Source organism: Pipra filicauda, unplaced genomic scaffold (assembly GCF_003945595.2).
Source record: "Pipra filicauda isolate LSUMZ 115617 unplaced genomic scaffold, ASM394559v2 scaffold155_size1731166_pilon, whole genome shotgun sequence".
Lineage (NCBI taxonomy): Eukaryota > Metazoa > Chordata > Aves > Passeriformes > Pipridae > Pipra > Pipra filicauda.
This window is the reverse complement of record NW_024104051.1, coordinates 718,167-744,828: the sequence shown is the minus strand read 5'-3', so window position 1 is coordinate 744,828 and position 26,662 is coordinate 718,167. Positions and strand designations below refer to the sequence as shown.

Genomic DNA, 26,662 nt, shown 5'->3' with positions numbered 1-26,662 from the left:
CTTGTTAAATATTCATCAGCCCAGAGAGAGAAGGAGGAAAGAGGAAATGTGTGTGTGGAAGGAGTTTTAACATCCATCTCTTTGGTTTAAAGCAAAAAATAAATCTTGAAAAATAACCCAGAAAACACCTGAAAGTTTTTCCAAAATCGTGTATATTCCTGTAAGAGAGTTGAGGTTTCATAGAATATTGTTTTCCAAGGAAACCATAAGTTTCTTAGGAAATTTCCACACAGCTTTGGTTTGAATTACACTTTCCACAAAAGACAGAATGGTTTGGGTTCGAAAGGACCTTAAAGATCATGTTGTTCCAAGACCAGGTTGCTGCAAGCTCCACTCAACCTGGCCTTGAACACTTCCAGGGATGGGGCACCCTCAGCTTCTCTGAGGAAAACTGTTCCAGGGCCTCAGCACCCTCACTGTCCAGAATATTTTCCTGTTATCTAATATAACCCTGCCCTCTGTCAATGGGAAGCCATTCCCCCTTGTCCTGTCACTCCATGTCCTTGTAAAAAGTCCCTCTCCAGCTTTCTCAGAGCCCTGCATTGTGGCACAGTCTTGGTGGTGAAACTGAGCTTCAGGCAGGGAGAAAATCAAGCCTACCAGAATTAGTCATGGATATCCTGGAAACCTTAATTTGATGCTATCAATTGCTTTAATATGATAGTAATCTGACCAACAGAGACAGGATGAGACAATAGAGGGGAAGAAACCACTCCCAAAAAGCTTCTATATATAGTGATTATTTATTCAGCCAGTATTAACTAAGAAATTCTGTGCAAGCAAGTGTTAAAATCAGGCCATGGTAGGCCCAGAAATTTAATATCTAAAGGAAGGAGAAGTCCTTTATACGGGTAACAAAATGAAAAAGCGAAGCAGATCAATGTCTGGGTATGGCTCACCCTCCTGTGTCTTGAACCAGAATTGCAGTCCTAAGGAGAAAATTATTTTTACTGGTCTAAAATAGGAAGGGAAGGTGACAAGTAGGATCTGCCCTGCTCAGGGCTGGTATATGTGACTGGAGAGCTATGGAAGACCAGCAGTAATCTTGAGGAGCAGTTGGAGTGCCTCTGGGGCATCCTAGTGCATCCTGAATGGCACCAGGATGTATCATTTTGGGAAAGCGTAAGGAAAAAGATTAGTAGGAAGGCACCGTTTATCACCTGCACAAACAGATTTATCAGAATCTTTGTGTTTAGGTCACAAAGTACAAGTTGTCAGATTCAATGTGTGCCTCCTATTTCGCCTGTACAAAAATTACATCTCTCTTTGCTTTGTATTTCTCTTCCTGTCTCGTCCACAGTCACATGAAGTGTAAAAGAGCCTCAAAATATCCAGCAAGAATTTTCCAAATTTAAAAAACCAAACCCTTGATTTACAAATAACTTTGATTAAAAGCTCTGTTTGTGAACCAGCTCTGTTTGTAAATCATGTGTTTATTTAGCAGGAATATGTTCCACTGACGATCAGCAAAAAGGTAACAGAAGAAAGTTTAGTGGCATTTAATATATTATGCAAAAAACCCCTGAAGTGTCTTAAAAGTGTTTTTCCCATTAAAAAGAAATTAATCAGTGGCAGATCCACTGCAAGGAAAGCCACAAAATAACACATTAGTAGTTTAAGCATAATTTTTACAAAGCCTAAAATAACATCAGAACTTATTTTGGGGTACTAGTCTAATTTAGGACTAAAGTAATGGTAAGATTCCAGATAAAATTGTTATCTATAGGTCAATCTGAGCAGATGCACTGAGGGTGAATACACTTCACAGTGAGTTCTACACTTCTCCTATGAGTCTCACAGCAGCTGTAATGACATCCACCAGGACTTTATATGATTTGAGTGGTGCATTTGCAGGTTGCAGGACACTTCTGCTTCACCAGTGAGTGGCTACAGCCAAACAAAGTTTTCAGGTTCTTGCAGTTTCCAAGGAGGTCTTGATACTTGCAAGGATTGGCTAAAATAAAAGAGAGAGAAACAAAGACGTGAAATATTAATTGAAAACCAAGTTTTGGTTTGATACTTCTGCATTTTCCAGAAAGATTTGAGTTTTTCTGGTCTATATAATCTTTGTACTTTTTCTCTGCTGTTAACATTGCTTGAATATTATAGAAAGGGAATGCAGGTGGAAAGGTGGGTATCAACCACCTGGTTGAGATTGGAAGGCACCTCTGGAGCTCATCTGGTCCAACCCACCCCTGCTCAGGGTTGTGCCTGTTCTGGTGGGATATTTAACCACTGTTATTGCAAGGGGTGGGTAATGAAAGGCCAGCTCTAGGATCTTTCATCCAGATTAGCAAGAAATAACTATGCAAAAGTAAAATGCTACACAGGATCAACATCACTATCTGAGGTAATGCAATGTTTGTTTTCAGGAGGAGAACAGAGTCACTTACTGCAAAGCCCTTTGTCACAGTGGCCAGGACAGTCTGCACATTTTGGTCCACTTCTGTAAGGTGTAGCTATTTGCATTGCATTATTTCCTCTGAAATTTGAAAGAAATACAAGGCATGACAAGATTAACATGAAGATCTGGGCCATTAAGAGGAGTTATAGCAATGAAAGGCATCCAGAAGTTTTTGGATAAAAGTATTTTCATAGGCAGTCATGTTTTAATTTCAGATATTCATAGAAAACAATAAATTTGATTTTAAATAAGAGGGACAATAAGGTTTAGAGAAACAAAATTAATTGACTACTTGTATAGCATTATCTACAAAAAAATTATATGCTTTCTAGCTCTGCTTTTCTAATGGTTTGCAAGTGTTTGGAGCTTATAAGGCAATCATAAAATCACAGAATCATAAAATTATTTGGGTTGGGAGACACCTTAAAGATCACCTTGTTCCAACCCCCTGCCATGGGCAGGGACACCTTCCACTAGACTAGGTTGCTTAATAACCTCAGCAGACCCTTTCTGACACCAGCTGCTTGAGATGGGCTATTTACCTCTAAATATTCATTTGCTCTTGGCTTTCACTATGCATCTGACTTTCTGCTTTGTGGTCCAAGTTATAGCATGGTTTATGCCTGATTCTGCCAGAGATACACCTTTGTTCATCTGCTGAAATTTCCCTAATAACTGTTTCAATGTGAAATAAAATAAATATTGCTATTTAAACCTGCTGTTAAGCTCACAATTCACATTAGTATTTTAAAAACTATAAAAGGTTAAAGTAGACTGCGGTCATTTTATCCTACACATGGCCAGTGGGGCACAGGGGGTTTGGGAAACATATCCATAATCCACAATTATCCATATCCATAATGAGTAAGCAGGCAGTACGTACGCAGGGCAGTATTGGCAAACGTAAAAGTACTTGTAGGAGTTCGTAGGGCAGTAGGAAACTGCACATCCAACCTGGTAACTGTTGTACCAGATTAGCTGTAGAATAAAAAATAAGCACATTATTTCAATCATCTTTATTGAATTCTCAACATAAAGCTCACAAAATAACAGAAGGTATTTTTTCTTTCATTTTTTTTCTATTTAGCTTTTAAGTTTACAGTTTAGTAGTCAGAAAGAATACATAGAAAAACGAGTTTATCATCTCCAAATGTTTTTGAACATATTTTCTGGGAGGAGACTTAAGTTTAAGGTCAAATACTTTCATCTTGGATATTTTGTTTTGACAATTCTTATCAGGAATTTCATCCATATATAGAAAATATTTATTTCTAAATTAAATGTATTTATTTAAAGATATTTTTAAATTAAAGGTATTTTTAAATTAAAGGTATTTCTAAATTATTTCTACAGAATAGTGTTTCTTTTATGGACAGCTCTTAAAAAATACTGGTTCCATTGCTGCATAATTAGATAGAAAAGAATTTTAATTTATCATTCATCTTCGCATCAGAATGTAGAGGATAATAATAGTTTGATGACACTCATATTTTTTTAATAATTATAAATAACTCCCAGCTGCCTTAACTGTACTGCTGTAATTTTAGTGCACTGTGTTTCAGTTTTCCTTACCTGAGTGTAGCTCTCAATGTTGACATTTTTGGAGGTTGCTCCATACCCATATTTGAAATTGGAAGACTGACTGTACCATGTTTGGATTGTTTCAGGCCATGTTCTTGGGTAAGAGGATAGCAGCACATTCTCACCACAGGTGACACCTGCAGCAGAAATAAGTTTGGTTTATTCCTTAGGAGAGAAGCAAGCTGTGGGGTGGGGGGTGGGACAGAAGGGTTGGAGTTTTAGTCCAAAAAAAAAAGTCCGGGATGCCAATCTCTTTGTCCTGTGATTTTAAGAGGAGGACAGTCCACCTCATCCTCTGAAAGCTGCAGGAAATGTTACTCTGATTTTATGAGCTTTCAGGCACAGATACTTAGACCACAAAACTTTACACAAAAATGTCTGTACTTAGTCACACCAACAGGCGTCTATGGCACTGTCTTGTTTCCAGTGGGAGACAAAAGTGGACACTTGAAAGGTACAAATATAGGGCAAGTACATACTCTCCAGTTCAACCAAATTGTCCTTTGGGGTATTTATCTGACAAAGATGATGGGTTTGTGTTTAATAATCATAGAATCATAGAATGGTTTGTGTTGTAAGGGACCTAAAGATCATCTAGTTCCAGTCCCTCTACCACATATGGGGACACCTTTTGCTAGACCAGGTCCTAAAAAGGTATTCTAATAATAATAACTATTCTAATAATCCTAAAAAGCAGTTCTACAACAGATTAAAAGTTATCTTTATTTCTATTTCACATTCCCAGGGGTCATCTGCAAACATTAACCCATCAGCTCAGATTCCATCCTTGTCACTACCATTAAGGGTTCTCTGCTCCCTTGGACTGATTCTCATCTGACACGTATTTGCCCACTTCTGAGCATTTTTGGCAGCTTTATCACTCCACACCTGAAAGACACAAAGGAAGAAGTATCCAGGTCATAAATAGGTTAGTGCTGTTCATGAGAAATAAAAAAAAAAAAATGGGGAATGGCTTGGGTCTTGTGTACTGAATGTTCCCATGGTCCTCAACAGAAAGGAAAGGAGTCATGCCAGTTTACACTCCTGGGGCACAGGAACCACATTTTTCTGCTCTTGAAGATTCCAGAGCAGGTAACTCTGCACAGTTACATCAGACAGTCCTGATCTCCAGATGCTCCTGATTATTAGGATTTTTATAACATACTGTTGCTTTCTGTCAGACTTGTGTCTGAGTGAACACCTCAGGGAGCAGTGCACTAAATAGTATAGAACTGATTTTCGACCTAGGTACAGCTGAGATGGACTAAGAAGCACCAGCTGGGCTTTGAACCTGGGGAATGTTTGCAAGTCTCGCTGTGCAGGCTTAACCACAAAACACCAACCAGTTCATCTGCTCATGGGATAGGGATAACAAGGAATATCAGGAGTGAAAGGGATGGGAGAAATGATGGGCAGAGCAAACTCAGGTGAGGACAAATGGTTATGCAGATCTAGGTGTTTTATCTCCCCCCTGACAGTGTGTGATTCAGAAGCTGCTGCTCGGACTTCTGCTCCTCCTTTGCTTCACATGCTCTTTGCTTCATCCAGGGCATGTGTTTTGCTTTTAGGAATTATGGAATCATAGATAGTTTGGGTTGGAATGGACCTTGAAGGGTCATCTAGTCCAAGCCCTCTGCAATGAGCAGGGACACCTTCAACTAGAGCAGGCTACCCAGAGCTCCATTCAACCTGTCCTTGAACAGTTCCAGGGATGGGGCAGCCATAGTTTCTCTTGGCAATCTCTGCCAGTGTGTCACCACTCTTATCATTAAAAATCTTCTTCCTATATCTAATCTAAATCAACCCTCTTTTAAATGAGCACCATTAACCCTTCTGTTATTGCAAGAGGGCCTGATAAAATGTTTTCCCCCATCTTTCTTATAGACCCACTTTAGGTACTGGAAGGGGCTCTAAGATCTCCTTAGAGCATTCTCTTCTCCAGGCTGAACAGCCCCAATTTTCTCAGTCTGTCTGCACAGCAGAGCTGCTCCAGCCCTCTGATTGATTTTGTGGTCTCCCTTGGACTCACTCCAGCAGTTCCATGTCCTTCTGATGCTGGGGACCCCAGAGCTGGAGGCAGCTCTGCAGGTGGGGTCTCACCTGAGGGGACAGAATTCCCTCCCTTTCCATTCTGCCCACACTGCTGGGGAGGAGCCCAGGACACAGTTTGCTTTCTGGGCTGCACGTGGGCATTGCTGGCTCATGTTGAGTTTCTCATCCACCAACACCCCCAAGGCCTTCTTTTCAGGGCTGCTTTCAACCTCTTCATCCCTCAGACTGCTTTGATACTGGGGTTTCTCTGTCCTGTCTTTTAAAAGAAAAGCAGGCAAGTTGTAATGCATAGCTTACCATCTTCAACATGTTCCTGGCCGTGGGAAGTACAGATCTGCGTATTTCATTGTGTTGATCAAGGATCTCTTTTTGGTTTTTAAGCTTAGAATTAGGAAAGGAGAAAATTTTCACTGTTTTATCTGGAAAACCCTGGAAAACAACAACAGTGAAGGTCCCAGTTAACAGAAGTTTAATAAACAAGATAAATTATGAGCTTCTCCTCAATACAAAGTTTCTTGGAAATTCTCAACAATCTTTTATTTGTTCTTATATTATTACAATATTTTTTTCCTTCTCTCCTTGGTTTAAAGTGCACTTTTCACTAGGAGATGTGACCTTAAATGAAATTTGTAGGTAGGAATAGTGCCCTCAGATTTCTCCACATCAAACATGGAGAAAGCTTAGCTCTGGAACCAAATCTCAAGGCTGGCTTAGACCTCTTGTGTGCACTGAAAAAAGCCTCTTCTAGCTCTTGTGTGTTGTAAGCTCTGGAAGTATGTGAAGCTGCATTAGAACTTGGGACTGTTTGCAAACCTTCTGAAGTACCTTAGGTCAAGAAACCAATGAATGACTTGGGTTGTCTCTTAAACAACATTGTGAGGGCATCAGTCCTTGCACAGAAAAGGAGCTGCAATGCTTACACTGGAGTTTTCAGGCTAAAACATCCCTCAGGAAAAGATTCTTCCTACTTAATATCTAAACCTGAAGCATCTCAGTCTAAGACACCTTCATTGTCTTTGTCATTACTGGAGAGGGCACAGGAAGCTCAGTCCATGACATCTGCACTTCATTTTAGAACTGGAAGAAGCATTTTCTTAAGTACCTCCTCCTCCATTAGTAGTGAGACTGACAGAGATCTGAACAACTAATACTTTGATGCTGAAGTCAGTGAGATGGGTTCTACCATTGGTGCAAAGGTCTCTTTTCTAGGTACTGGTTCATCTTATTTAGTTCTATATATCCATCGAATAAATGTAAACATCCAAAAGTCATCTCAGTTTACCTTTATGGTCAATGAAAAAAACATAAAATGAGACTAAATTTTGAAATGTCCAAATGTTATGAATGAATCCCACTGCTTTGCCTTCACAGCTCAACTCTAGGTTTTAAGGAATGTGGTTAGTGGCTTAAAATGGCATCTAATGCCATTTGAGGTGTCCAGAGAGCCCTAGATATGTGTAGCTCACTGTACAGCCACTTGTGAGTGGCTCAGGGACCCTGGAGAGTCTCAAGCTGCACTGAGACATGTTTGGGCAACTGAACCTACCCCAAGAAGAAGCGTAGTACATCTTGTTTAAATTAAGACATTTGCAGTGGTAGAAATAACAACTCAGCCACTTATTTTAGGCTACTGCTATACTCAGGTAAAGGAAAGAAGCAACTTAGGACATATTTCCCCTGAGATTTATAGAAGAAAGAGACTACTTGGTTCCCTGAAGTACTTATTTATTTTCATTCATTAATAAGGTCTTGATAAACAGCTCACATTTAAATTCCTACATCATAGATCTCTACATCTTACAAGGTTAATCCTCTCTAAGAGATTTAAAAATCATATTTCTGGTTCTTAGCTAAATTGTTTATTTATCTGTGGAAAATGCGTTTTTAAAATTAATCTCACAAAGGGAAGAATATTGTGATAGGCAGAATCACAGAATGGTTTGGGTTGGAAGGTGCCTTAAAGATTCAGTAGCTCCAAACCACCTGTCATGGACAGGGACACCTTCCACTAGATCAGGTTGCTCAACCAATATACAAATAATAATAATAATAATAATAATAATAATAATAATAATAATAATAATAATAATAATAATAATAATAATAATAATTAATAACAATAATAATACAAACCTCATGAAATATAAGAGTTCATCTTTGATGTGCTATATTAATATGTTAACAATAATTTCACCCCTGGACTGTAAATATCTGGAGATCACTAGACCAGACTGCACCAGGTCAGGTACCTGCACAATGTGCTCAGATATGGCTGTTTTGCATAGATGAATATTCCTACCTGTCCATCACACTGGTGTAGCAGAGCAGCCAGGAAAATGATTGCAGTTAGTAGATTCATTTCTACAGGGGGAAAAGAAAAACCACAAAACCCCAAAGTCCATTAATCTCTGTTCCATATAGTTCATGGCATAACGTGGTATGTGAGAGATGCAAAACTGTTACAAAGTCAAGCCTGCACAAAGAAGTTTATTTTAGTGGATCCTGAATATAAGCTGGATGTGCTGAAACTGTACAAATGAGTGTATGATGGTGCATGGACACCACTGTCTCCTACAGACAGAAGATTCCACCTTGCATTGAAGCAGGGACTGTAAGTAGCATAAAGGTATGTGTTCCTTGGATCAGTCCCCCTTTGAACTTCTTTATTCAAGATATCTTGAATTTGCAGCATTTCTTTCATCTTTGCTTCCTTGTATTAAAAAAAAGCCCATTAATGTGTTCAGTGCTGTCACATCAGTGTCCTGCTCAAGCATCATCCATAGTGAGAACTGGTTTTTTTGTGTGGAGCACTAAACACACCAACAGTTGTCTCCCCTTCTGTCTCTACTCCCTGTTTCCTCATTAAGTCAACCTCATAAGGGCTGATTTAATGGTGGTGATCACCCTCATGTTACACCTGACACTGAGACATAAAGAAAACTTTCATATATGATAATATTACCAAATAATGTTGGCTATTGCCCTCTGACTCCTAAGACACCTTATAGAAGCAAATACCACAGAGATACACAGACAGTCTGAAACCCACTTGTGTATATAGGATGTTTTTTCTACATGTGAGAAGAAGCAAAAAATACATGTCTTTGTACTGATGAAGATATATAAGAGTTAATGCAAAGATGTGGTAAAACCCTAAGAAAGACTAACTGAACTCAAGAGGCTACCTTAAAACAGATTGAAGTAAGAGGAAAATAGACAAAAACCATTAAACATAATAAACCTTAGATCTGGCCTCTGAGAAAAATCCACAGTGTGAGCAGTACAAGTCAGTGGTAGAGATCTAGGAAATCCTGCTTGATAGGGAAACTAACTGTAATATTCCTTCTTACATCTACTCTAAATTGACCCTACTTTAGTTTAGAACAGTTACCCTTTGTCCTATCATGTCATTCAGATATTCGGTCTTTAGCTTGTTTTCCCATAATTTCATAGGGAAATCACTTGCATGAGGTAGAGGCAGGGATCTCACTGATATTGATGAATAAATTCATAAACTGAAGAGGCATCTTTGACCACTGAGTAGTTATCTTGCCTTTACATGCAGAAACAAAATCTCTCTGGAACTCCCCAGATAAGTGCTGCAGCTGGAAACATAAAACATTTCCAGATCCAGAGTTAAACAGTTAAAATACTTCTGCACATCTTCGACTGTACCATCAAATCTGTCCCTTGGACTAAAAGTGTTGGGCTTTACTTTCAAAGCCAAAAGATGCTGATTCTCAGATACAATTATCCTTCACTGTCAATAGTGTTCAATCCACTAAATTATTTCTATCCTTCTGAAAAGACAAATGCCAGCAATGCACTTTTAGGCAGCTCTACATGAAAACCTGAGGTTTCATGCAAATTTGATTAAGTGTAAAAGAAAAAATACATAAATTGATAGCTACAAAGCTAGAAACCATGTTCTGTTTTAAAAATACAGTCATGGTTAGCCTGGTGTTTCACTCCTCAGCAGAACATTTCTCCCGCCAGCTAAATCAGCTTTCAGGGCAAACCAGGTTTGAAAGTTTGGAAAAGGGGGAATATTTGTCTTTTCAGAAACTTTGATAACTTTTTTCTTCTCTGAGTTTACACTATTTTCATTTTAAAAAAATTCACTCTGTATTAAGAAAAGACAATCAGCTTATTGCATACATAATATGTATTAGATATTTTAGTAGCCTAAATAGTGAAAGCTCGGACAGATAGTTAACATTTAGAGATGACACAATTCTGAGTTCAGCTGTACTGGTATATCCCAATATTAAGGTGAAATAAATTCAACATAAAAATAATCCAAAAGAAATTAGAAAAACACTTCCCATTGTAGACCATGCTCTGCAAAAGGAATTTATTTATATTCACAGTTGAAGAATTAAGCAAGTGGGTCCAAGTGGTACATTTTGATCTAAAGAAATATGGGAATTAGACTCCACTGACGCCATTTCTCACCCCCACTGGTGGAGGATGTGCTTTCAGAGCAGAAGATACTATTTATTTTACATTCTTCCTCTGAGATAATATAAGCATTTTCTTTTAATTATCACATTTGACAGTGCTTGGATATTAACTCCATTAACCTCCAGAGCACCGAGCCCAATCAATACTGCTCAAGTGACTCTTTGGATAAAATCCTAAGACTGAAGTTAAATTCTGCATACTTTACCTTCAGCCAGTCAGAGTCCTTTTGTGGAAGTGGCAGGAGAGTGAGAGGCTCTCCTCAGTCCAGGGCCCTCACTATATATACATGTTCCCTTTTATTTCCTTGTCAATATTTATTGCTGATAAATGACATCAGCTTTGGGGCTGCCCATTTTGGAAGAAGGAATTTTCTTAAGAAACAGGTGCCTGAAAGTTAACCAATCCAACTCCATTGTTCTGGATTCCTTTTGCTTGTCTCCAGGGCAAGGAAAAAGATAAGATGAAAGACCTGTCCTTTTGCAGCATTTTGACTTTGACTGGGCCAAAATGCTTCTAGTTTGCTTAGCAAGCTACAGTGCTTATGTGCTCACAGAGTAAAAGCTTGAGGTTAGGACTGGTTGCTTTGCAATTGTCTTTTCTGACTCTGGCAAGAGAGTGGGATAAATATTTTGAGGGAGAGACGTAAGTCAGCAACTTTGCCACATGCAGAATGTCCAATGTTGCACAATGGGCAACACAGTGGTATTTCCTTCCAAGTGGTTCCTGAACTTCCGTTTGCTGAATAAAGTTTGTATTCCATTAGTTCACTAAGGATGTGGCACTAGGCATCACTTTTTACAAGGGCATGCAGTGATAGGACAAATAGGAATGACTTTAAACTGAAAGAAGGCAAGTTTATACCAGATACTAAGAAGAAATTCTTAATAAGTGCATGGTGAGACCCTGGAACAAGTTGCCCAGAGAAGCTGTGGCTGCCCCATCCCTGAAAGTGTTCAAAGACAGATTGGATGAGGCTTGGAGCAACCTGGGATAGTGGAAGGTGCCCTGCCCATGGAAGGGTGGTTGGAACTGGATGGTGTTTAAGGTTCCTTCCAAGCCAAACCATTCTGTGATTCTGTGATTCTGTGATTCTGTGATTTTGTGATTATTGTACACATAGCTCACTCCATGTGTTGTTTAAGAGTAAGCTACTTGCAGAATGGCTGCAAGTGTTCCATTTTCCTTCTTTGGAGGGATGAGGAACATGTGTTTTGCTCTAATGAGGCATAGAATGATTTGGGTTGGAAAGGAACCTAAAGATCTTCTAGTTTCAACCACCTGCCATTAGCAGGAACCCCTTCCACTAGACCAGATTGTTTAGAGCCCTGTCCAACCTGGCATCGCTCAGCTCACCTTTCCTTTTTGCAGACTCTTTGCTTTCACTCGTTTATAAGATAATATCACAAAGGCAGCTTTGACAGGTCCTTGTTGCTCAAACACAACCTGTCTTGCTTCTTTCTGTGGTGTCTGTTGGCTTTCAGAAGGCATAAAGCATCAGCACATCTCCCCTGTCCTTTCTTGAGTTCCCTTCCTCGTCCTTGCCTTTGCTGTGGTGTGTTGCACTGAGCACCCTTTTCACCATGCTGGGTTGAGGTTACTGCCCACAGTACAACTCAATATTGTTTCATTGTCTCCAGATTTCTGCAGAATTTCTGCAGCTATGTGCTGTTGCCAGCATTTTAATCTTGAATTATAACCCCTGTGTTGGAAAACACAGCTGCCCTTGTTCTTTGTATAGCGGGCAGCACTGACGGGAAGTCCCTTGCGATAAGGTCTCCCACATCCTTCCATGTTTTGAGATAAGAGAAAAGGTGCTTTTTTATCTGAAGTGCTTGGGACAATCTTGATGAGACCAAGGTTATCACCACGAGAAAGCCTAATAAGCCACCTACCATGATTATTAAGATTGGATTTTTCTTGACTGTGAGGGGAGACAGTCTAGGATCTCCAGTTTCTCAGTGTCCTGGGAGACACTTCCGTTATTTTACTCCATCCACTGTACCCAGAAATTTTAATTGATTCTCTACAGTCACCTGAGCTTTATTTGTACAGTTCAAATGAAATTATACTACTCAAAGTATTTCTTTGAAACATACCACACCTGTTTAAATACTTAAACCCATTTGTTCCATAAAGAATTATTGTCAGATATGCTACAATTAGTGGTCCATGACTAAAATACTTGGGAAGTAAAAAAAGATTAACAAAACTGACATCCGAAACCATGGTACAAAGAACAATGTAGCACAGCAATTTCCACTTCCTCATGTGGATTACCTGAAGGGATGGAACAATTTAATTAAAAAAATAAATTAAGAATTAATTCCAGAGAGTTCTGCAAATATATGTATATTTTTAAAGATAAACCTATGGAAAGTTCTTAAAAAATTTCAGCTTGAGACATTTGACTATAAGTTCTTCTTCCAACACTTGCGTAAACCTGAGCTGCAAAAATGTGATTTAATCTCAAGCAAGGAAGACAAAAATCCAGTTTCTTCAATTCTTTATTTCCAATGAAGTTAATGACAGCTCAAGTAATGCTTTACATTAAAATTCAGGCAGTTCTGTGTGGTTCAGAGTTTGTATAAATCTTTTTCTTAGCTATGCAGAACACCTTGCAGGCTTAACCTTGTTTGGCAAAAAGGAACATTATTAATTTTTTCCAAGTGACCCAACTCACCTTCCTCTCCATATTATTATTATTGAGGAGACAACCAACAGAGTAATCAATCAATCAATTAATAAATCAATCAGTTACTGTCAGAGGGGTTGATGCCTCACCAAAAGATCTCTCCCAGGCAAAGGCAAGGCACGTAAATGCCAAAAGTGTCTTTGAAGGCTGTTGGACAACCAGGGCTGAGGTGTTGGGCACAGATGACCTGCAAATTGGAAACTGTGACTGCAGCAGCATTCTAATTCTCCACCATTAGTTTTGAACTGGGGGAGGTGTTGTGTGTTCAGCCAGGATGAAAAGCAGGTAGATAAAATCCGCGCTTCTCAGAAAAACACAGCATTCCATGTCTGCCTTTGGTCTTCAGAGAGCCAAGCTACTCATCATGGCTCTTCTCCAGCACCTTTCAGTCCAAACAGATGTTCTGATCAGCTTGGGGCCCACTGTGGCACATCTGCAGCCTTTAGGGATTGAAATTTTCTTTCAAAGGAGACATTTTAGGGACCATTGACTCCAGGTGACCTCTCAGGTGTGCTGTTGGAGGAAGACCTGCAGGCTGGCAGTGTGTTGTGGCTGCCCCATCCCTGGAAATGTTCAGGGCCAAGTTGGATGGGGCTCTGAGTAACCTGGTCTAATGGAAGATGTCCCTGCCCGTGGCAGGGGTTGGAACCTGATGATCTTTAAGGTTCCTTCCAACCCAAACCATCTGGGGTTCTGTGGTTACAGTACGTCCTTTCATGACACTGTGAAACTTGAAACCATTGCCTTGGTGACTATTCATCACCAAGGAAAATAAACAAAAAACCTAAATGAACCAACAGTAACTGTACATAAACACGGTATTATGGAATAATTAAAAAAAAATTGTTATCCCTCCCTTCTGCCCCCATAAAATGATCTGTGAAAAGTAGGCTGTGCCTTAGAGTTGTTTTTCTACATGGTTCTAAAAAAATTGCAGCAAGAAGAGTTCATGGTTTCCCTGGATAATAAACTTTGTTCTTTCCTAGTCTTACTGCTCTATAACTGCTTTTAAAGTCTAACATATGGAATTGCAGAAGGAAACTGTGTGTATGTGTGTGAAAGTCATTTTCATGAGGTCCAAAATGAATTAGTAAATGATTCAATCACTAAAATGATACACTTTTCATATCGAAGCTCAATATGTGTGTGTGTTCATGCTCTTTTCAATCTTCTCTGTTGAAATGTGGCAAAGCTGAGCAGGGTAAAAATGCATAATAGTCTTTTTTAAGCATGTACAGATTGGCACTTCAGCTATACTTTGGATGTAGTAATTAATTAGAAACATTTTCTAACTCTATACCATGAGACATCAAGAATCTGCCTCCAGAAAAGAAATCTGGGGTAAAACTCATTCCAACTCCTGGGACAACTCAAAAGTGAAAGTCTTGTATTTGAGTTAGACATTTTCATCTCCTTTTTAGCAAGTAGATAAAACACACTTCTAAAGTTGCCATTAGGAAGCAGCTTATCTAATTTGTTTAAAATATTAGATTAGAATAAGTGAAACTATCAGATACAGGTCAATGACAGAGATAAACTACATCCCTTCAATCACATCTCTCCCATAAAACAAATAAACGAATGGTTGTCATGAGTGAATGTTAATAATATAGAAGGATACAAGGAAAGTAAACACAAAAGAATTCAGCATGGAAACCTCACATAGAACAGTACTATTTTTTTCAGACATGTCTTTGTCTGCAATAGTTAGGTGTAACCAAACAAAACATATTTATGCACAGTGGATCTTTTAGACCAAATCTGTTATTTAAAATAAATCCGATGAACAGGAAACAGAGAAAACAAACCAAAGTAACATTTCTTAGAATGCAAACTGACCTTTGATATAGTTATTAATAAGTGAGTTATTTATTTCTTATTTTTTTTTCAAAGAAAGTGGAAAATACATCTGTTTTCCTCCAGTTAATAGTGGAAGACACAAAAAAATGCATACTCAAATTGTCATTGACATCTCAATTTTAATGATGATCTGGAGATATTTGCATTGTACTCATGGATAAAAATGGTTTTACAGGCTCAACTTCAGTTTACACTGTTAATGACTTCAGACATGGGTGTCTGTGAAAAACAAGCTACACAAATTGAAGATTTTTGTTAATTCCTTTTTGTTTGCTTCATGAATTTGCTTGAAAAAAGGTTTCCTCTAATTAGCAATAGTGACAACAATGTAGGATCTTCTACTGTGAAATCTTTAAAAAAAGGTGGACCCTAAATGAATTCTTTTACATGCTTATATTCCTTAAATGTTTATTATGAGCATTTTAGTCTTTTCTTGCATTTGACTTAAGAGTAAACCAGAGGCATTGTAGATGGCACAGAAAGAAGTTTGGTCTTCTTGTAATAGTGTTCAGTTGGTAAAAAATATCTTGAACTTGGTGCAACAGAAAGTTATGTTAAAATGTAAAAGATATAAGGAAAATCCAATTTACAAATCAGTAAATCTTACATGGAGCATTCCATTGGACTGGTTATAGTAAGCAAATGATAAACATTTGGAGCAGTGAAAAGAAGTATTCATTGAATCTCCATTTAAAATCATGGAATCCCAGCTTGAAGAGCCATTTGGAAATGATATTGCTGATTAATTGCAGTTTGACTCATAATAATTTCTGAACTAACTACCTATAGACGCAACCAAGGTTCTTTGTGGAGTGGCTTCTCACCATTTTTTTTTGTAATAGCATAGATTTTATAACACTCTGAATTTGGAAACTACTTGATAAAAGATGGATCTAACCTACACAACCAGAGGGTCTTTTATATACACATTCACAGAATATCTTGCCTGAGAGGGCTTTCCACACCCCTCACTAAAGCTGAGCCATTCCATAGCCTGACGTGTAGGAAACATGGGATGGGAAAAAAGGCAAGGAGTATGTAATTTCCTGAAAAAGGCCCTGAGAAAAAGTGCTGTAAAGAGAGGCATAGAATTCTGGTTTCTGCATCCTGCAATGTTTTCCCCTGTAGAGAGACATGATCTGATAGAAAATGTACACTCATTCCAGAGAGAGGAACCTAGAACACTCTGTTCTGTAATGGAGTGCAGAAAAATAACTGGTAAGGAAATAATATTTCCTAATTGAAACTGATACTCATCTTTTACAGCTTTCTGCTGCTGGAGAATATCCAGGTATTCACAGCAGTATCAATGATATCTCGGTACACGTGCTTATGTCAGTGCTTTTCTGTGGAAAAGGTGGGGAAAAGCAAATACATACAATTCTTCACAAGTCGATGAATAGACTCTTTTGAGAGAAGCCATAAAATACAGTTGTGTCTGACTAAAAGACGGTATCTAAAATGTAGATTTCTAAATCTGACAGAGGGAAGGAGATCTTCTAGGTTAGTGGAGACCTAAGTCTAAATGCAACACCCATATGGAGGCACTTGGCACCATTTCATATAAAGCAAGATGTCCAAGACACCCTTGAAGTGCTAAAGATGTTGCTAAGTACATGTGGAAGACCTGTGCCTTTCCAGATTGTAGCTGGAGCCTGGCAGGATACCCTAGGACACCTCAGGAAGTTGTGGACTCAACTGAACTGAATGCTTAGATGAATGTGAAAGGCTGAGGGAACTGGAATTGTTCAGCCTGGAGAAAAGAAGGCTCCAGGGAGACCTTAGAGCACCTTTCAGTACGTAAAGGGGCTCCAAGAGAGCTCAAGAGGGACTGTGGACAAGGGTGATGACTTCAAACTGACAGAGGGCAGGGTTAGATTAGATATTAGGAAGAAATTCTTTACTCAGAGAGTGGTGAGACACTGGCACAGGTTGCCCAGATAAGTTGTGGCTGCTCCATCCCTGGAAGTGTTCAAGGACAGGTTGGATGGGGCTTGGAGCAACCTGGGCTAGTGTGTGGCATCCCTGCCCAAGGTGGGGAGGTTTGAAACTTGATGATATTTAAGGTCCCTTCCTACACAAGTCATTCTATGAATATTAATTGACTGCTCTATAGCAATGCAGGTATTATGTGCAACTATGAAATTATTAATTATAGCTCTTAAATCTAACTTAAGATACAGATCCACTATCAGATTACAATTTTATAAATAATGTGACCCAGTCCTCTTCCCCCTACCAAGATGTTGACCTGATAAAAAGTACATTGGGTTGTTCAGTGGGTGCCCCTCAGCTGTTCTGGGGGACTCATGTCCACAGGTTGGTATCACTGATGTCTGCAGGTGTCCACACTCTTGCTGCCAGAAGATTCCCTTTCTAGTGCCTTTTGATTCTATTCTTCATTTTCCATTTTTTCTGAGTTTGACCCCAGATTTTCCCTGACCTCATGCCCCATTACCTCCTCGTCAACCCCCTCAAACAAACAATCCTTTCCTAATCCCATTTTCCCCTTAAAACCTAGTTTTACTTCTAATGTATCCAAACCACATTTCTGAGCATTCCCTGTGCAATCTTGACTGTGTATGGTATTACTGGCACAGTAAGTGTGAGTGCCATTGCAAACCAAACCAGCCCTACCATTTTCCTGTTCATACTGTCTGTGTTTAATTTACCATATCCAACCACTTGACATAATTATTCCATTTGAACCTTGATTCTCCCACTTGAACACAAGCAGGTTCTTATCTCATGTGCCAGCAGTTTGCATACCAGAGCAGCAGAGTAACTTGTTTCACATTTCTGCTTTGGGTACGTAAAGGAAAATGTAAAAGTTCCCTTTTAAGGACTTTGCTACCACAAGGCCTCTTCATCTCACAGGTTTGCTTGATGGAAGTTTGAAATATTAGATGTGTTTTGCTATCAACATAGCTTCCATGGATTTTTGCATTGCTTTTTCAATAATTTGATTCAGATCAAATGAGGTCAATGATTCAAATGCTCCTTTAGGAACTTTTTTCAGTGGAAGTTCCATATCTATCTTTGCAAAGCTCTAAATTACTTCTGTGTGATGACTGCCTTCATGTATTTGGGTGTTGGAATCATAGAATGACTGAATGGTTTGGGTTGGAAAGGACTTTAAGGATCACCTCATTCCAATGGGCAGGGATGACATGATGCTCAGAGCCCTGTCCAACCTGGCCTCGAAACTTGTTCGTGGTTCAAAGGTTTGTTCAATTAGTTCTTTTAAGTATCAGAGGTGAATTCCATCAGCCTTGACTCCACCTCTGCCATTTCACTGCTCTCTGTAATCTTGCAGGTGGATCTGTCCTGTGTTCCGTTGCATGAGTACCATTTACATGGAGATTTATTGCATTTCCCCTGTGTATGGCCAGGGGTTTAAATGTCACTGCCTGGATTATCCCCATACCTGTGCAGCATTAGGAGAGAAATAGAAAAAAGCTTTTACATCATGACATTCTCATATGACAGATCTGCAGGTTGCAGTCCCACAGACTTTTGTCTTGCTTGTCCTTTGCTCTGTGGAAAGCAAACACTTTGAGTCAGTGAGGTACCACTCCCACAGAGCCAGAGAGTGTTTACCAGGAAATTTGCTGTTTGCCAAAGTAATTTTTCTCTAATATTCCATTTGTACAAGCAGGGAATTTTTTCATCTGCTCCAAGAACACTTTTAGTGCCAAACACCAAATCACAAACTCTGCTGAGGTTATCAAATAATAACTTATAAAAGTTAATGTATATTTACTTTAAAAGAATGTCATCATCTGAGGGTGTGAGTTTAAGAACAAATTACTACTCCTTTCCTTGATTTTCCTCCCTAAATACTTTTTTTCTTTCTTTCTTCCTTTCTCTCTTCCTTTCTTTCTTTCTTCCTTTCTTCCTTCCTTTCTTCCTTTCTTCCTTTTTTCTTTCTTTTCTTTCTTTTCTTTCTTTTCTTTCTTTTTTTTCTTTTCTTTCTTTTCTTTCTTTTCTTTCTTGCATTGATGAGGATGAGATTGCTCAGCTGGCTGTCGAAATTGTGCATCACAGAGGTTGTTCAACCTGGAGAAGAGAAGGCTCCAGGGACACCTTATTGTGGCTTTCCAGGACTCAAAGGGGGCTTAAAAAAAAAGGAAGGAGAGCAACATTTTACATGGGCAGGTAGGGATAGGTCAAGGGAGAGAGGTTTTAAACTAAAGGAGGAGAGATTTAGATTAGATATTGGGAAGAAATTCTTTGGTGTGAGGGTGGTGGCAGAGGTTGCCCAGTGAAGCTGTGGTTGCCCATCCCTGGAAGTGTTCAAGGCCAAGCTGGATGGAGCTTGGAGCAACCTGGTCTAGTGGAAGTTGTCCCTGCCCATGGCAAGGGGTTGGAAATAGAGAATCTTTAAGGTCCTTTACTGTCCCAGCCATTCTAGGATTCTATAACTCTATGACTTTATGATTCTATATGCTTCAGTTCTGTGCAGGGGTTTTCCCAGGATGCCTTAGGGGACCACTTCCAATCTATGTGGAGGTTTTGCACCTCCAGCCTCCAGGAATGACCAAGCACATGAGTTAAAAGGTAGGCTCATCCTTTGAACAAGGAGAAAGTGAATGTAACCCCATGCACTGCTGAATATTCTCACTAATAAGCAGCTCCAGACAGCAATTGTCCTGTGAGAGTGGTGTCCCTTTGCTTTCTGATGGAGACCATATATCTATCCCCTTCCTGGGCAGGGCAGGATGGCTAAGGACACACTCTTGCACACACAGCAACTTGTTGGATAGACAATCTGGGGATACAACTGCGTGGGTGTCATGACAGAGGCTTTCTTATCTCTTTGCAAGCTCTATTTTTCCACATTTTTATATGATTTTGATAGATTTGCTCAGGTAGTGGTATCTGATTGAAGTTTCAAACCTACACACACTGACATACAGACAGAAGGGCTTTATACTGACACGGAGTTATTATATTAACACAGACCCACTCCCAGCAGGGACAGCTGTATCACCAGCAGACATTCATGTCAGAGCAACTGAAATTAGTCTTGGCTTGTGCTGCTTTAGTTGTCCTTGGGTTGATGACAGTGTCTCTAGGAGTCCCTGGAAATTTTCACTTTAATGCGATACTTTTTATGGGTACAAATTGAAAGAGGGGACATTTAGGTTGGATATTAGGAAGAAATTCTTTACTGTGAGGATGGTGAAATGATGGAACAGGTTGTCCAGGGAGGTTGTGGATGTCCCAACCCTGGTAGTGCTCAAGACCAGGCTTGGATAAGGCCTTGAGCAACCAGTGGAAGGTGTCCCTGCCCATGGAAGTGGGGTTGGGACTAGATGATGTGTAAAGTCCCTTCTAACCCTTAACATTCTATGATCCTATGACATTTTCATCTAACCATTGCCCCTGGGATAACAGTCTGGAACCTCAGGGCTCTGAAGGCTTCCTTGCAGATTGACAAAATTCAGGACCAACCTGGCCTTGAAATATCCAGTAATGTAACTAAGAATTGACTTGACCTTCTGGTTTGCTAGCAACAAATTCTTATTTGCATTTGAGGAAAAATGGAAATTTTTAGTGACACTGAAACTTCAGCTGTTCAGTTTTCCACCAGAGGGCACTCCTATATTTTCAATGAAGGCAAGTTTCTGAACAAGACTGAGCAGTTTTTTCGTAGCTTGGTGAGTGTGTTGCAATTCCAGCTGCGACACGGCAAGGGGAAAAATGCAGGAGCAGAATCACCTGGTCACACATCTGCCAGCACTGGGAATCACTGGGCAACCTCCTATGACATCTGATGTGGCACAGCAAGGCTTCAGGATTGCACGTGTGTCAGGCTGCTGCATGTGAAATAAATAATCGGTTCATACGCACAGTGTCTGACGTGGCCAGGATATGATCCAGATTAATGCAGGATTCAAGGGATATGGGTCTTCCTCCTGACGAGGAAAAAGGCCTCCTGTCTAACCAGTGTTGGTACTAGATTTCAGCATTTTCTAGGAAATATTGTATCCCTTGCACTGTCCTGTGATTTTACCTTTGTTCATGAAAATACACACTGTTACAAAAATTAAATCACTTCCACAGTTGATGCAGCTTGGGTTGATTGTGTAGTTTTGATACCCAATAATTTATATCAATATATAATAAAAAACCAACTATCTGCAGTCAAATCTGTAGAAACTGAAGCATCTGTTAGTTTAGCTGGACTCTGTCCCTGTCAGGGACATATATGTATATCATATATATGTGTATATATATCCTTATCATATATTATAGGGCTTTTTTGATCCTATTTTAGCTTTTATTTGGCTTTAGAATGATATTTCAGTAGTTAAGGTAAACACTTGGAGGAAGAAAATCCAGGCAGTTTGTATATTGATGACAGAAGAGAAAGCATAGGTTTTTTGGGGGAAAAAAAAGCCAAGGCTTTTCAATGAAAAATGCTTTAGAAAATTAGAAGTTTGTTTTATTAGGCACACAAAATTAAACCACATTTCTTAACAGGCTCTGTCAAGGCTGAATTATTTCCTAGGGATTTATTAAAGTTAGATTAATTCTTTAGTTACTGGAAGATTTGTTAAAGGCAGCTTAAGGAGGATATAAGCTCTTCTGGTAATTTGATCAAAATATATATGAACAGAGTCAGCAGAGATTGGAATTATGGCAAACCAAACAATTTACATGTTCTGGCACCATGTCAAAAGCGACAGATTCTCACAGCAAGTCGTAAACTGAACAGGTGAATACTTTACCCTTCTTCTAAAGTCAGTGAGAAGGAACAGCCTGAAATCAGACTGTCACACTCAACTCTGCTCCAATGAAACATCTCTGTTAACCTGCATTCAGGTGAGACAACACAAGGGAGAGCCAGGCTTAGCTAACACAGGGGTGACCATGTGCCCTTTTTTCAGTCCTTTCTTCTCAGTTGTATTTTTCCTGTGGACACTTTTAGTACATTTTTTTCTGTCACAAATTTTTTTCCCAGCTGGTTATAGCTCTGTGAGAGGTGCTTACAGAATCACTGCTCTTCACTGGCCCTACAGATGTCACACAGCTGTGACCTGCTGGTCTAGTCAGAATCAGAGAAAATAACAGAGAAAAACCAGGCAGCTTTTAGTTACAAATGCTCTTTGTAATAAGGTCTTCAAGGTCCCTTCCAACCCAAGCCATTCTATGATTCTACAGAGACGATTTGTTTGGCTGCATGGTTCTGTGGTGACACCTCTCCCTCTTGCTACCTCCTGTGCCTCAGTCACTGTCTGCTTTGACCAAACTCATCATCTGTAATATAATTGAAGGGAGATCAAGAATTTGGGGTCTCCTATGAACATGTGATGTTGTAGATGATCTCTGTGCTTTCAGGATTTGAAAAGGGGAAAATAACTAGTTCATCTGGTGGGATTAGTCACTTCACTTCTCTGCAGTGTTTCACAACTACTTGTCTTAATGTGCTTCTTAAACTTCTTCTCTTGACCAAGTGCAGAAAATCTCTCAGTGTTTAGCCACCTGCCAGTATCTCTACTGTTCAGTTTCTGGCTTTTCAACGACCACCCTTTTGCCCTGCACATCCCTCACCTCCCAGCTCCACCCCAGCCAAGCCTGTTGTCATTAAAATTAACCTGTCTATAGATACAGGTCACTCGGATTTGCAGATGATGAGGAAGACCTGTCCCTGCAAGAGCATGATCTGGACTGCTGGAGTGGGATTCGTCTCAGCCAGCTCTAGAAACCAGGATTCTCCTTCAGAGCCATTCTCCTTCTGCTGCCTTTGGACATAATGGAGGCACTTCAGGTCTGCATTTCACCTCCTCTTCTTACAGCAGGTGCCTGAGACAGGCTGGATAAGCAGATAAAGTAAATGACTGCTTGGACATCACCAAGATTTTTAAAAAAAGTATCATATAGGTCAAGCCATTCACTATTCTATATCTCTTTCAGGGTAAGGTTGAGGAAGATAATTGTTTTGAGAACAGAAGTAAGGGAGAGCTGCAAGGACATGAATGCTATGTCTATAGTACTATGTGTCTAGGATAACTTTTGGGTCTCAAGGCCAGCTGGTTTGGGTCTGGACACTCTGCCTCTTGAACCATGTCTTCCAAGCTGCTGATAATGAAAGGTCTTTGGCATTATTAACCTTTCAACCATACCAAGGCTTTTTTGGAAGGTCATGATGGTTGATCTAAGCCAAACTAATGTCAAAGACTAAGATTATAAAGGTACAGAAAACCATGTTAGTGCTCAAGCCTATGTTCTGCCTCTCTGTAATGTGTCAGTACAAACAGACATGGAAAAAAGAATGGATGGAAAGGTTTCAGAGGAAGACCTAGAAAAGACCAGAGGCCTAAAGCTAAGAAGAGATTTAGGTCCTGCCATGGAGACAACATTTACTCTTCCTACTGTCATCATGGCTAGGCTTTGCGAACGAAGATTTGGGAAGGCTCTATCCACATTTGCTACAGGCACGCTGGTGGCTTATGAGGCCTGTAGAAATCAGTTAGTGATGGACAACAGTGTGTATGTATCCACTAAAATACACAGGGAATGTGTTTTATTCTACAATGGACATGTGAGGAAGACCCATGTGAGTGAGTTCATGTTTATTCGAAACAGAAGTGCAAGGTCACCAGAAGGAAAACCTACTCCCAATGGATTCATCTTCTCATCAGCTTGTTACCTTTGGAGCCTGCTTGATGGTATCTCTATGTGGTCTCTAGGAATGATCAAATTGTGCTGTTTCCTCTGTGAGAATCAGTGCAAAATCATACCTCTTCCCTTCTTCAACTGCTTAGCTGCTCACAGCTACATCATTCCCACTGTGTGTGAACACACAGTGATGTGTACACACATCACCCACTCCTGCCCTAGATCCCAGGGCTATTTTTAGAGTCTGCATTTGCTGGCATGCTTCCCAGTTGCATAGTCACACAACATGCAACACACCTCATAGGGAGGGACAGACAACACTACACACACCACATGTATGCCATATATATGGGATATTCAGGCATGCTGCACAACTGCTATTTTGTCTTTGAAACCTGCCTGCTGCTTCCCCAGAACCGAGCTCATACACTAACTCACCCAGAAGGTGTCCATAACATGACACACTTGCTGGAAGCAGCAGCATGGAAAAAATTCGCTACATCTCACAGAATCACAGAATAATGGGATCAACTAAGTTGGAAAAGACCTCTGAGGTTATCAAGTCCAACCTATGACTCAACACCACCATGTCAAACAGACTGTGGCACAAAGTGCCACATCCAATGTCTTCTTAAACACCTCCTGGGATGGTGAATCCACCACCTCCCGGGGCAGCCCATTCCAATGTCTGATCACTCTCCCTGTAAAGAATTTCTTCCTAATGTCCAACATAAATCTTCCCTAGCACAGATTAAGACTGTGCCCTCTTGTCCTACTGTTGGTTGCCTGGGAGAAGAGACCGACCCCCACCTGACTATAACCTCCTTTGTTATAGAGTCATAGAATGGTTGGAAGGGACATTGAAAGATCATCTACTTCCAGCCCTCCTAAAATGGACAGAGACACTGAGAGAAGGCAAAGCTTTTATGGCTGCTGTGGTTTAGCCCTAAGGGGGAGCTGAGCCCCACAGCTGCTCGTTCACTCCACCTTTGTAGGATGGGGGAGAGAATTAGAAGGGTAAAAATGCAAAAGCTCGTGGGTTGAGGTAAAGACACTTTAATAGGTGAAACAAAAGCTGTACACATGTACAAAGCAAAATATGGAGTTCATTCACTATTTCCCATGGTCAGGCAGGTGTTCAGCCATCCCCAGGAAAGTAGGCATCCATCCCATGTAATGGTGATTTGGAAAGACAAATACCATTACTCCAGAAGTCCCTCCCCTCCTCCTTCTTTCCCACAGTTTTTGTTGCTGAGCATGATGTTATATGTTACAGAATATCCCTTTGGTCAGTTGGGATCAGCTCTTCCATCTGTGTTCCCTTTCTTCTGCACCCACAGGTCCCTCACTTGTGGGGCAGCATGAGAGGCAGAGAAAACCTTGACTCTGTGTAAGCCCTGCTCAGCAGTGGCTAAAACACCAGTGTGTAATCAACATTGACTTGGTCACAAATCCAGAACATTAAGAGTTACCATGAAGAAAATTAATTCTAGTCCAGTCAAGTCAATATAGTGGCAAACAGTTTCACTGACTACAAAGATGAAGACCAATAGCAATTGCTTTTAGCAGTCTGAAATGATCCCCTCATTTTTCTGTAGATCCTGCAGTGCAGCACCAGCCCTGTGTGTAGATGTTTGCCAACCCAGGTTATGACATAATGTCTCTGTTTGAGATAAATTGAGTTTCTTATGAATTGTTCCACAAATTCACCAGTTTCTCTCCCTTATCCCCTTTAAAGACAGTCAGTAGGACTAAACTGGATGTAGATGACTAGAATAATTCAAGATGGGCATGCAATGATAGGACAAGGCTTTAAGCTGAAGGAGGGTAGATTTATGTTAGAAATTGGGAAGGAATTCTTCCCTGTGAGGGTGGTGAGGTACTAGCACAGGTTGCCCAGAGAAGCTGTGGCTGCCCCATCCCTGGAAGTGTTCAAGGCCAAGTTGGAAGGGTCTTTGAGTGACCTGTTCTAGTGGAAGGTATCCTTATCCATGGGAGGGGGTTGGAACTAGATGATCTTTAACATCCCTTCTAACCCAAACCATTCCATGATTCTATGATTCTATGGATCCTACCTCCTACATTAGTTTTCCTGATGTTTTAATGGGTAAACTTTGCTTTGGTTTACTCAGGAGCTGTGTGGTCCCTCTTGGCCAACCAGTGCTCGACCTGTATAATCTTGTTTTATATTAACTGGTAATGTGTGGACCGGCTGGCAACTATGGCTCATTAGGTGAGGGGTCAGCCTAAATGGCCTTGTTATTTGGTGTTATTTCCTTAAATGCAGCAGAAGCTAACATGTATATTGTGTATCCCCTCCTGGCAGGATGGGCCTCCTGCTGCCACCCACTGACAGCAGAGTGGGTCCGATGCTGCAGTTCACAAAGTGAACAAAGACAGCTGGGGCTCAGGGGAGATGCTTTGTGCAGAAGATGAGATCAGGCTCAGACACTGAGCTGCTTGGGGCAATGTATTATTAAATGCTATCTACTGATACGCTACTTCTGTAGGAGCTGATTAATGACATCCTGCTTTATTATTCCTTATCTTTTATCTTCACCTTGTTTCACAGATGTAGCTGGCAGTACACGGCACTAACCATGGACCCGTGGCACTCATTAGATAGTGTCTGCTCCTCACAAGTGCCATCAGGCATGCAATTCCTGCTCCTGATTCTGCTAACGATGCTGGTTAACACATTGCTGTGTTGCTGTTCAAGCCACCTAGACAACATGGTCTTGTCAGTCTGGAATGAGCTTATCTTTTACTTATCATTTTCTTTGACACCATCCTCTGATAATCTGAGAGATAAATACATAACAGACTCTGCAATGTATTCCCCTGGCACTAAATTCTTAGCAGTAACACTGTAGAGGGGTTTCAACTAACGAGTGCTTCATTTGACCTGTTTTCTATTTTATTCGAGTGTTGCAGCTGAAGATCTTAAGGCACATTTAAACTAGAAACATATTCTTGTTTAG

General features: G+C 40.2%; 1 protein-coding gene and 1 long non-coding RNA gene across 2 annotated transcripts; one reads left to right on the top strand and one right to left on the bottom strand.

Moving 5' to 3' along the window:
• Window positions 1–1,826: 1,826 nt before the first annotated feature.
• LOC113996935 (serotriflin-like) lies at window positions 1,827–8,396 on the bottom strand. The gene is made up of 7 exons (XM_027738362.2): window positions 8,337–8,396; window positions 6,335–6,466; window positions 4,783–4,873; window positions 3,977–4,122; window positions 3,288–3,382; window positions 2,394–2,482; window positions 1,827–1,954 (listed from the first exon to the last, which is right to left on the bottom strand). The coding sequence occupies exons 1-7, from the start codon at window positions 8,394–8,396 to the stop codon at window positions 1,827–1,829; spliced, it is 741 nt and encodes a 246-aa protein (XP_027594163.1).
• Window positions 8,397–19,525: 11,129 nt separating this feature from the next.
• LOC113996937 lies at window positions 19,526–26,510 on the top strand. The gene is made up of 3 exons (XR_003543943.2): window positions 19,526–19,613; window positions 22,668–22,830; window positions 26,254–26,510. It is a non-coding gene; the product is annotated as an uncharacterized LOC113996937 (long non-coding RNA).
• Window positions 26,511–26,662: the final 152 nt, after the last annotated feature.

Bases quoted from the DNA above. Each gene is read 5' to 3' on its own strand.
- LOC113996935 (XM_027738362.2), bottom strand. From the start codon at position 8,396: ATGAATCTACTAACTGCAATCATTTTCCTGGCTGCTCTGCTACACCAG. The intron at 2,483-3,287 runs GTACGTACTGCC...TTCAAATTTCAG, and splicing joins GTTTGCCAATACTGCCCTGC to AGGAAATAATGCAATGCAAA. The intron at 1,955-2,393 runs GTAAGTGACTCT...CTTTTATTTTAG, and splicing joins CTGTGACAAAGGGCTTTGCA to CCAATCCTTGCAAGTATCAA.